The sequence below is a fragment of the Natrix helvetica genome (assembly GCF_964273705.1).
Source record: "Natrix helvetica genome assembly, chromosome: 5".
Classification (NCBI taxonomy): Eukaryota; Metazoa; Chordata; class Lepidosauria; order Squamata; family Natricidae; genus Natrix; species Natrix helvetica.
In genome coordinates, this window is record NC_138551.1 from 24,704,138 (window position 1) to 24,716,845 (window position 12,708).

The following is a 12,708-nucleotide window of genomic DNA, read 5'->3' on the forward strand; positions in this document are numbered from 1 at the left end:
TTTTTTAACCTCAAACTCTTTTGTGTTGATAAAATAGAAAAGTTTCAATGTTGGGAGTTGCTTCAGTACATTTTAGACTTTGTGGAAACCTGATTTCTCAAACTGACCAGTGAAAGAAATGAAGAATAACCTAAAGAAAATGCCTAGAAGTACTTCTAATATGGGCTGTGGCAAGTTTTTAAATTCTTGTATTTCATATCTGCTAAAATCCTAAAACTACCTCTTAATTTATGTATATGTATATACGACACAAAAGGTAATATGGCACATAAAAGTCAACTTTGGTTTCTTTCTCCCCTCTTTCTCCTCTGTAGTCAGCAGCAGAATATGTGAAGTCCCGCTTGCCAGAAGTCCTAAAGCAACATCTTCAGGATTATGAGAAAGATAAGGAGAACAGTGTATTATCCTATCAAACCATCCTGGAGCAACAAATTCTCTCAATCGACCGAGAAATGCTGGAAAAATTGACTGTATCCTATGATGAGGCAGGTATGTTGGTTGACAACTTAAGTGTGGCAGCAGTTTTTTGTGGCTCAGTTCCACATAACAGATATTTTTACCTAGGTATTCTTTGAAACCAGCTATTTAATGATGCATCACGACACGTTCCTTTCTGTATTACTCTCATATAACAGAAGCATTATTACATTAATGTCTCTATATTTTATTTTACTTTGACATTCTCCAGGCCAAGCTTTGGTTGGTATATTCAGCCAAGCAGATAAAATGCTAAACTAAAAGTATACTTCCTTTTAAAAAGGTGATTGACTCTTCACATTATTAGCATAATCATTTTTTTTCATACTGTAGAAAAATAGCGATTTCAGTAGAATTTTCAATCTTTTTTGCTTATTTCATTTAATCAAATCTTGTTCATTTCCTATAATGTCAATTCCCTCAGTCAACACTGAAAAGGATATGCTGATTTAGTGCAATATGTGCTGCATATTCAGAATACACATTAATTTACTCTGAAGAGATTTTGCCTCATTAGTCACAACAATATGGATGATAGTGGATGATAGTGAGATTATTTGCCCACTTGAATTTTTGGATTTGTTTAAATTAAAAGAAAATGAGAATATTGCATGCCGCAAAGTACCATCCGCGAAATAGTCTATTTTCCTAGTAGTGCCATACTGAAATATTTTGTGCCTCACCCAGAAAAAAAGAGAAGCATAATGTGAGATGGCAGGTAACATTCTGAGAAGTTTGAGGGGATGGCAGGAAGCAGCCACCTTGTTTTGCTTCTCTATATTTGTATTTGAGGTAATTGTTCACATAACTTGTGACAGACATTTTGTGTGAATACTCATAACATGTTTCAAAATTTCAAGTATACTGACATAATTACAGGCTCATCATCCCATTTTTTCCAGTCCTAAAAAGATTACAAATTGTATAGGGAACACAAAGGGGATAAAATAGGAAATCTTGTTTACACATTATTCACAACATTTCTTTCTACCAGTGGTGAAATTCAATTTTTTTTACTACTGGTTCTGTGGGCAGCTTGGTGGGCGTGGCAGGGGAAGGATACTGCAAAATCCCCATTCCCACCTCACTCCTCGGGGAAGGATATTACAAAATTTCATTCCTACCCCACTCTGTGGCCAGCCAGAGGTGGTATTTGCCAGTTCTCTGAACTACTCAAAATTTCCGCTACCGGTTCTCCAGAACCTGTCAGAACCTGCTGAATTTCACCCCTGCTTTATACCTTTCTAATCTTGCAAACCGTCTTTGCTTTTTCCATCTGGGGAAACTGGATTCTCTTCTATATAATCTACAGTATCTTCTACATAATTCCTTCCCTGGGAGGAGTTCATTCTGGCATGATGAGGGAGATAAAAAAAATGCGAAGGAAAGGTATACAGAAAACTAGCATTCTTATTTTCCATCTCGTATTTTCCTTATGTAATATTTAGTACCACTCAAGTATGCTATGTCTTACAATAACATCCTTGAATCTCAAATTCTTATGGCAGCTCAGTAGCGAAACAGGAATTTCTCATTTAACACTTCTAATTGGGACTGGAAACTCCATTGTTTGTGATACAATTATAAGATGAAAAACCATGTGACTGCACCACATAGCAACAGCAGTGCCAATTGCTATCATTAAGCAGGGATCACATAGGTTATTAAGTGAGGGGCCTCACGTGACTGTGACTTATAACTTACTGCCAGCTTTCCGTTGACTTTACTTATCAGAAGGTGGAAGTGAAGGTCACAAATGGTGATCATATGATTATGGAATGTCGCCAGAGCCATAAGTGTGAGGATTATTCATAGTTACTATTCATTCAGCACCATTGCAACCTCAAATTGTCACTAAACAAGTGGTCATTCAACTAGGACCAGCTATATACATAAGTTTTTCAAGTTTTGATACAAAAAAACATCTAGTCTATTCTTTTGGATAATAACAAGAAACCCTTTTTTAAAATTTGCATTCTATGTGTGTCCCTTTACCTACTCCTCTGTTTTGAATGTTAGACTGAAGAAGGAAAATTATAGATTTGTTATACTATGAAGAATGACATTTAAAAATGGGAAAGAATGTTTTTGCCTTCACTCAAAAATGTTTGTGCAACAGAAAACTTGTCAAATATTTTTTTTTCCCCCTACAAAAGTAGATTTTAATGCTGAAGTAAAGCAATCAAATCTGAGTGAAGACGAACTATAAGATAAATACAAAAATATATTTGTGCGGTACACTTTTTAAAAATACCATTAAAACGGTGGATATATATTATGAATGGAAGTCCTGTATTTATATCTATAATGAGGCTGAGTGACAGACTTGGCATTCTAATCAAATCTCTTGTTTAGCTTTAATGGTGCTACCTGTTCTGAAGCACCGCTTGATTGCGACTGCTGTGCAAAGAAGTGTGTGTTTTTTTAAATAATAATGATAATAATAATAATTGCAGCAGATGTTTGTGATTTGAAATCCCCCTATCATTCAGCTTCACATGAATTCCAAAGGTAACATTTACTCCTGTCATGATAGATTTCAGTGTATTATCAACACCTTTCATTTTGATGAGAAGGTCAAACTGGTTTCAGATCTTCCTGGGTTGTGAATAGATAGACGACTGAGGATGGGCAGAAGGTGCCATTGTTTTAAAATAGAGCAAATTATAGCTCTTTCAGGTGACAGCATAACTCTTTCCATCTGCATCAGCAGGATGGTAAAAGTACCCATCTTTTGGCTGCCTCTGAAATACTTAACATTTATAATCACAAGCAGCTGGAGTTCTATTAAGTCCCAGTCAAAAAATACCATCTATGAGGGCTCTGTTATGCTTTGCCGAGCACCATGTACATGGCCTGCCATAGTAGCTCACTTCTGATAGCATTAAAGTTTTGCAAACTGGTCGGGTTTTTTGCTTCAAAAACTTTAGAAAATTACAGTGTTGCCCCGTAGTTCCCATGACAATATATGGATGCAAAATTGATATTGTAGGAAATAGCTATATGTGACCAAAAATCCAAGCTGGTAAATAGTTAGATTTGATTCCAGATGCAGACTGCAGATTTGATTCTCATGTACTAAAATAAAGTGTCAAGGTTAGCAGATGATTCCCAACAGTGGTGAGATTCAATTTTTTTTACTACTGGTTCTGTGGGTGTGGCTTGGTAGGTGTGGTGGGCGTGGCTTGATGGGCGTGGCAGGGGAAGGATACTGTAAAATCCCCATTCCTTCCCCATTTCAGGGGAAGGTTACTGCAAAATCTTCATTTCTTCCCGATCAGCTGGGACTCGGGAGGCAGAGAATAGATAAGGGCAGGGCCAGTCAGAGGTAGTATTTACCAGTTCTCCGAAGTACTCAAATTTCCACTACAGGTTCTCCAGAACTGGTCAGAACCCCCTGAATACTACCTCTGATTCCCAGAGATCAAGTTTTGTTTTGCCAGAGAAAAATAAGGCAATTCGAACTATTTTGCTACATATTACTTGTGCCATATATAAAATCCAACTGGACTGGGACATGAATCTAACAGTGTATGTGGTTGGATGGCCTTTTCTAGTGTCCTTGATGCAGCTGACAAATTTAGGAAGCCAAGCAGTAAACACAACCTTGGCTTTCTATAGAGGGAAATAACTAGGAGCCATTGCTTTTTGTCCAAGGCATATGCTCCCTAAAATAGTTAAATATTAGAGTAGATTACTCAGAGAGAGTTTCTAATCTAGTTTTTTTAAGATTGTGTTCCATGGAATCATAGAATTGTGGGAGAAGTTGGTGGTGTTCCATGAGAAATTGTGGAATGTTCCTTTCCTTTTTGTTCTCCCCAACTGGTTGCATTTGGGTACAATTTTCCCCAACAAACCTGAACTTCCCCTGCTTTGCTCTCTGACCTCTTTGGGTAAGCGTGTTGTAGAAGTCAGTAGGATTAGACAACTTACTCAGAGTGGCATTTTTATTCTTCTAATTTTCTTATAATGGCGTCATTTCACACATTGTGTACACATTGTGTACATTTCAGACTTTAATAAGGACCAAATCATAGATTACATTTTAATCACAAATTGCCTTTAAATACCATTTTCCCAATTATGATTGCAACCACCAGCATCAGAGATGGTATTCAGCAGGTCCTGACCAGTTCTGGAGAACCAGTAGCGGAAATTTTGAGTAGTTTGGAGAACCAGTACTGGTCACCACCTCTGACTGGTCCTGCCCCCATCTATTCTCTGCCTCCCGAGTCCAAGCTGATCGGGAGGAATTGGAGATCTTACAGTATCCTTCCCCTGCCACACCCACCAAGCCATGCCATGCCATGCCCATCAAGCCATACCCACAGAACCGGTAATAAAAAAAATTGAATCCCACCACTGACCAGCATGTATCTTAAAGTAAAGTATTTTGGAACCAAAGGGATTTCCTGACGTGATAAGGCATGCGAATCTGCTGTTCATAGAAAAACATTTAATTTCCCACCACAAGGTTCTTTAAAGTGTGGATTCTGTCACGGGGTCCACCACAACCTCCCTGTGTTCAAGGAGTTGGTTCACTGTCTCAGCCCGCACGTCACCACATGTGCCTGTGTGTCCTTAGAATCAATCATTGACTGAAAATTATTTCATTGAAATGTGAACGTGATAATATAAATGGTAAAAATAAAGTTCAACAAATGACAACAATAAAGAGATCTTAAGAACTGTGCTACCTTTTTCAGTATGTCCTGACTTTTAAGACTTCATATTCATTTGCTGTTTTCTCCATTGCATATCCTTGCCCCTGCTTTTTTACTGAAAAGAGAAAGTTACACAACCAAATATTAACCTAGCTTTCACAATCAGAAAACTCTTACGTTTATTCTGCCAAGCAGTTTCCACTAAGCCACTTAAGAATCTGCTCACCTACTAGTGTCCTTTTTCCTTGGTTGAGTAAGAATTACATGATTTTAAAAGGAGAAGATTACTTGAGCGGAATTAATTGATTTTGAAAGGGGTGGGGGTCAGTGAGAGAGAGAGAGAGAGAGAGAGAGAGAGAGAGAGAGAGAGAGAGAGAGAGAGAGAGAGAGAGAGAGAGAGAGAAATTACTTTTGGTTTGGACTCATTTTATGACAGTTTGCTTTTGGAAATACATGTTTAAGTCCATAAGAAAAAGATGCATCAATTATAGAAGGTTATTATATTAATACCCATAGTTGTATTACAAATAATCGAAAGGATAAGGTTTTTTTTTTAAGGAAATGCCAATAGAGTTGAGTTTCAGAGATTTTTATCACCTTTGTGGACAAACATTGCGGGTATATTATATTATATAAATAATATGGGTTAGTCCTATCTCACTAAAATTTCAAGCTCATGATAGAATAATTTTGTTTCGGTTAGATTGCTCTTCTATCATTTCTATATTTCATTTTATATAATGCATTTATGTTTATTAATTTGGCTGTACAGTCATACCATATCTTTAATACCCTCCACATTCTTGATAATTCTCCTTGAAAATCTTTTCCATTAATAAAAAAAATACATCAAAGCCATCCAGCAAAATGAACTCCACTAAAAATAGGCATGTGTGTTGACAAGATTTATAAGTAAGTAAGCTTTCCAGGCCAAGAATAACAGATGGATTGAAATCATCACATAATGCTTAAATCCTGTCAATTTGCAAGTGGCATTCTCAAGATAATTTGACCTAGGAAGGAAGAATAGCAATCAAGTGAAGCAATCAATGTCAAGTATCCATGAATTCATGCATAAACAGTAAAATAGAGTTCATCCTCAGGATACTATTATTGTATGTGAATGAATCTTTTGTTCACTCCATTCCTACTTAGAAAATGGAAATTGATGTTTTCTTTCACTTTGTGGTTGCCCTGGAAGGTTCATGAGTGTACACAAGTTGTGTGCATAATGCTAAACTATAATTTGTAGTCACATATGAAAGAAAAGAGGCTTGCAACTTTTGGATGTTGTTCAAGATTAAATCAATGGCTGCATTAGGGAACTTTGTCTTGTTGGTATTTTCAAGATTCTAGATATGTTCACATAGCCAAAAGGAGATACGCATGAGCAAGTTTAGAGGTAGAGGTAATGAGGCGGCTGCACATGGAGTATCTTCTTTCATGAATTCAACAGGTTTTGATTTTTCTCATCTCTAATAGAAGTTCTATAAGACCTGCTGAGTTTTCCCTTCCTTCCATTTGTCCATCTGTCTGTACGTCCGGCCTGTCTCTTAAGTCACAGGCATACCACAGTTAGCCATGCAGAAAAATAAGAGGAAAGCTGAATACACATAGCATCTTTAGATTATGGAACTACACCAAAAATGTGTACACAAAATTGCTCTTTTGCATTTTGGAACAAAATCCATCTAACAAGAATATAAATGCCTATCTTCCCTTTCCTTAATGCTCTTCTATAAAACACCATTCCCGCATCTTCTGCTACTCTGAAGAAGTGGAGTTCGGCAAGGATTGGAGTGTTTCAACCAATTGGATGCATATTTTTGCAAAACTCATGATGGAAGGTTCAGTCTAATCTCTGTAGGAATGGGCAAGGATGCCTCTTGCAACACAGAATCTGCCAGTTAACAGTTTCTGTAAAAGGAACTTAAAAAAAAAGTGTTGCCCAATTTAGTCGGTCCTTTTTATTGTATTAAAATATGTTCAAATTGTATTTTTTTATTTATGAGTTAGAAATAACATGCATGCATCAAATCTGTCATTAGCAATTACCAGTTTTAGGAATAACTATATAACTGTTTTTTTTTCTAATGCTAATTCTTCATCTGGCTCGTTGCTCAGCATCTGCCTTCTGTAAACAAAGATGGATTTGCTGTAGAGTCAATCCATTTTGGATGCACATTCAACAATGCTGCTCTAGAATATCAGTAAGGTAGACATAAAGGTTCCCCTTGCACATACGTGCTAGTTGTTGCTGACTCTAGGGGGAGGTGCTCATCTCCATTTCAAAGCCAAAGAGCCAGCGCTGTGCAAAGACATCTTTATGGTCATGAGGCCGGCATGACTGAATGCCGAAGGCACATGGAACACTCTTACCTTCCCACCAAAGGTGGTTCCTATTTTTAACTTGCATTTTTACATGCTTTTGAACTACTAAGTTGGCAGAAGCTGGGACAAGTGACGGGAGCTCACTCCGTTACTCGGCGCTAGGGATTCAAACCGCCAAACTGACGGCCTTTCTGATCAACAAGCTCAGCCCCTGAGCCACCGCGAATATCAGTAGTTTACCTAAAATCTGTATTCCAAAAGATTCCTTCTGCCTTTTCTCTTTACCTCCAGCCATTGAAAGATTCAAATCAGGATTTAGAATGATTGAATTTTATGCATTTGTGACTGATGCAAAGATTATGTTTGCCATAACCCCTTACAGTGGCTTTATAAATACACAAAGGAGATCAATTTCTTTCAGTCTTTATGAAGCACTATAAGATTACTGTTGAAATAATGAGAGTGGAAAACACGTTAAGTTCAGATGTCAGCCTTGTAGATCAGCAAATTCATCTCCCAATTCCCACTACCTCAGTAGATATTAGCAAAGGGATTTCAGAAAAAATAAGCTCCAAACTTAAAAATGGAGAGCTGCAAATTATAAACTATCTTTTGTAAAATATACACAAATTACTGTATCATTCTAACCCTTCAGCCTTACCTGGAATTGCATGAAATTTAAATTTAAGATCTTTCTAGTATAACATGAAAATCACTGATAGAAGAGTTTTTATATATGTCTAGTAGGTGTTTTTTTCCACTTATGACTTATCAAATAACCTTACTGAATCATATATGTACTTTTGTATTAATGCTAGAATTAAAAATGAGAAATGGTTCAGATGCATTTTTATGATATCAAAAATGATGTTGAATAAATAATTACAGGTAAGATTGCAAAGGAGAGGTTTTCACACAGAACAAAATTAAAAGGGACATTTTTATTGAGTATGACAGTTTTGATCAAGCAGTAAATAATGAGATCTTCAATTTGTACTCTGGTGGCTAATAAATAAACAATCTAGCCATGTTCTGCATTATAAAATTCTGCTTCTTTCTTCAAGATTAAAGGAGCTGCAAGAAAAACAGCTGAGGGCATTACACTTCTTTTTTTTCCAGGAAAGTTCATTTTGATGTCCAAAATACGATATTATAGATTGTGAGCCAATCTAGAGAGATTCTGCTTTGGCAAAGGAATATTATTAACTGCAATGTAATGACCTATGGAATTTTGTTGTGTTATGAATTGACCCAGGTTGGCATTTAGTAAAGCTTGGTAATGACTCAAGGGAGGATATGAATCACCTACATGATATTTTGTTTGCCAGAGCACCAGTTATGTCAGCACATCTTGACATATCTAATATTAGATAGTGATGTTCTATAGTGGGACTCCAACAAACAGTGAGCATTGGATATTCTTGAAGATCTATTAAACACAAGATGTCACTGGATCTTTGAGCAAATTAGTATTTATCCTGGTCAGAAAAGATAGAAGGCAAAGATTCAGCTATCTTGTCTGAGGGAGAGGGGATGAAATCAGATATCTTCTCTTGTTTAATCTTCTGTCAGTAGTTGTTATGTTGGTTAGAGGTAGAATATATTAATATCCTGGGTATTATCTGTTTTGGATCAGGTAGGAAATTGTGAAACCTAAGCACAAATAGTTTACATGAGACAGTTTTGCTCTTTCCCTATTATAAAAGTATGTTTTTTTCATAAAACAAGGGAATTGTTAACTTTATTATTAATGTAATATTTTTGTTTATTATTTCTTTCGCACACAAATTCAAAGAAACATTTTTTAATTTTCTTGAGTCTTGTCCTAGAAAATAGTTATTAATATCATTTCCCTTAAGATATAAAAAATTGAACTATATATCATTCTAGCTTGTTTGTTGAAAAGGTGGGGTCAAATTGGTTGAAGAAGATAAATTAAAATAATAAAATATTGATTGCCATCTCCATCTCCCTAAAGCTAGGCAAAGTCTCCCTCACAAAAATTCTGTTTTGCTATGAAATAGTGATTCACAATTGCCTTCATACAATGATCCTAATATAATATATCATTACATTTCCTTTGCAAATGTGCTGGGCAAATGGACAGAACAGATAAGACAAATTTACAAACAATATTCTTTTAGCCCCGTTCTGACAAAGTTTCCATGGTACCGTATTTCCCCAAAAATAAGACAGGGTCTTATTTTCTTTTGACACCCCCCCCCCAAATAAGCACTTGGCCTTATTTTCGGGGAGGTCTTATCATTTATTTATTTTTTCAAAAAGTTTTATTGGTTTTTTTAAAAACATTTATGCGGAAAAGGGTAAGTGGAATGATTACAAATTTTGGCAGTTGCAAGTGTGGCAGACGCCCCCTCCCTCCAGACTCCTAGGTTACATCAAAATATCAAACCTTAATACATAATCATAAAGAATCAGCATATTAATTCTAGAAAAGATAATTTTCAATCAATTTATATAATTATAATATATAGTCTAGTTATAAATTCATTATTACTTTCGGTCTGTTTATAACATTGTGGTTTTCTTATTTATTTTTGTGATCTGAGCTTTCTTGGTGTTGACCCTTCACCCCCCGCTGGCAGAGCTCCGGCCCCTCCCGTGTCCTGTATGACCGTTGTAGTGTCTTCTGTTTTTTCTAGGTTCGCTTTATTTTTTTCCATAAAGGCCTGTGCCTCTATGGGTGTGTTAATTCTAATTCTTGTCTCCTCCCAGAATATCAGCATACCTTCAGGCATCAACCATCTAAACCAGACCCCCTTCTGGTATAATTTATTCGCCAATTGCGAATAGCTTTTCCTTTTTTCCCTAATTTTTTTGGGAATCTGCTTTAGAATGGTTATCTCCCTGTCGTGGTATGTCAGTGTTTGCCCCCTTTGTACACCCAGAATTTCATCTCTTGTGGTTTTCCTAAGGAATTTAATGTGAACCTCCCTGGGTACATTATGTGTTCTGGCATATGCTGAATTCACTCTATAGGCTAGGTCTATCTCCCATTCCATCTGCTGTTTATCTTTGTGTATGTATTCAGCTAACATATTAGTCATAATGTCCCTTATGTTTTCCCCATCTGCTTCTATTACATTTTGAAATCTAAGATAAAAGGACATTCTCTCAAACTCTGTTTTCATTTGTTGGATGTCGAGTTCTTTGTTCCCCTTCTGTAAAGCCTCTACCCCCCCCCCTCGCCTCCGCCACCCCACCCTCCACAAGGTCCAGTCTCTGTGAGTTCTTAAAGATTTGGGCTTGATTCTCTTTAATTTCATCTTTCATTTCCCTTAACTGTTTCTTAATTTCCTCCTGGCCCTGTAAAATTTGTTGAAGCATTTGTTGAAAGTCTATCTCTGTAGTCTTGGGTTGCATCAGTTCTGTTATCTTTGACTGTGTAGCTGGACTAGACGTTGCAGACGTTGGGGCAGAAGTAGCAAAACCAGGCTTTCCAGGAGGTGGTCTTTTTGGAGACATGGTTTATGAAGCAAGGAGATCAGTCAGAGTGGAAACTGGGCAGCTGGAGAAGTAGAGCAGGCAGGCGAATTCAGAAGGCAGAGGATCCAAACAGATGGGGGTTTCTTTAGTCACTCTAGCAATAGATGAAAGTTTTTTCTCCAAAGAGTTCAGAAAAGAACAATCCACAAGAGATTCCTCTGGGTGACTCGGAGACAAAGACCGGAAGCCTGAATTTTAAAGGTGGAGTCAGGTTTCACAGTTCATGAAGACAACGGAAGTGTGCCATCTTGCCCTGCCAGCTTTGGGCTCAGAGGCATAATAAAATTTTAAAAGTTCAGAAAGTTCTCAGTTCACCCATAAGTTCTGGAGCTAAGTCCACTGAAAGTCACTTTTATAAGGGTGAGGCATCATTAGTTGGCTCTCCCCCCTCCTCCTTCCCCTGGGGGCGAGAGCAAAATCTTCTCAAGCCGCTTGTCCAAGGGAGGGGGGGAAATCCCCCTCCCTCTAGCCGCACCTCTAGCAGAAATCCGAAAGTTTAACTTTTTTAAAAAATGCTGAAAAGTCCATCAATTCAAGAAAGAGGGAGTGAAGAAGGGAAGCCTCTCACCATACTGCCGCTGCTTCGTTCAAGAGTGCGTTCTCCGATCGGCATGGGGCGAGGCGCGCACACATGGGCGCCCTCCGAGACTGCTCCCCGGTGCCTAGAACGAAGCGGAGAAGCCCCCGCCAGCCGCCGCCGACGCCAGGACCCTCCGCGAGCCGTTCCCTCGGCAGGACGCCTCTCCGGGGCGTCCTGTGCCCCCCCAGAGGCGGGGGAAGCCCACCGGGAGAGCGGGAGCAGGCAAAGGCTTGCCTGTCGCCGTAGCCGCCGGAACCGGAAGTGCCGAGGTCTTATCATTTTTGAGGTGCAGGAGGCAGCGAATGTGGTCACCTCATGGCTGCTGATGAGTTGCAATGTTTTCAGGGAGGGCTTATTTTAGCGTATGCGCTCAAAAGCCTGATTGGGCTTATTATCCGGGGAGGTCTTATTTTCGGGGAAATGGGGTACAAGTAAAACGTAGGGACAGTATTGAACCAGTGACCAGGATTGCTAGGGCATTGTGGGAGAAAAGCAGGCAGAGCTGAGGTGGCAGAGTTAAATATGTCATAATCTTAGAGTCCTTACATTGCCACAAATAAACCAAGTCCACTCCCTCTTGAATTCCATTGATCCTTCTCTGGCACCAATTTAATACTGAACTTTAGTTGACTAGATTCTGGTGTATAGACTTGATTAAATCTTCCGTACTGCAATTTAGTGAATGGTCACAATTCTTTGTGCCTGACATACACTATATGCCTAATTGTCTCCTTTACACCAAATGTCCCCTTGTCCTTGGATTGGTGAACAACAACCACTATGTCCCCACTCAGCATTTAATCCACTCTTTGTGGTGCACACTCTCATTTAAGCTGTTTTGTTGTTGTTAGTTGCAAAGTTGTGTCGCCACCCCATGAACAATATTCTTCCATGCCTTCTTGTCCTCTACCATCATCTGGAGTCCATTTAAGCTCACACTTACTGCTTCAGTGACTCCATCCAGCCACCTCATTCTCTGTTGCCCCCTTCTTCTTTTGCCCTCAATCTTTCCCAGCATTAGGCTCTTCTCCAGTGAGTCCTTCCTTCTCATTAGGTGGCTAAAGTATTTGAGTTTCCTCTTTAGGATCTGGTCTTCTAAAGAGCAGTCAGGGTGGATCTCCTCTAGGACTGATTGGTTTGAACGCCTTG

The 12,708-nt window shown here is 38.4% G+C and overlaps 1 protein-coding gene across 2 annotated transcripts in view; it reads left to right on the forward strand.

Annotated features, from left to right (window-relative positions):
• PPM1L (protein phosphatase, Mg2+/Mn2+ dependent 1L) overlaps positions 1 to 12,708 on the forward strand; it is a 217,644-nt gene that overhangs the window by 154,947 nt on the left and 49,989 nt on the right. For both annotated transcript variants that reach the window (XM_081955298.1, XM_081955297.1), the window contains exon 3: positions 319 to 489. In XM_081955298.1, the coding sequence (XP_081811424.1) occupies positions 319 to 489 (171 nt within the window). The remainder of the gene's footprint in view (positions 1 to 318; positions 490 to 12,708) is intronic.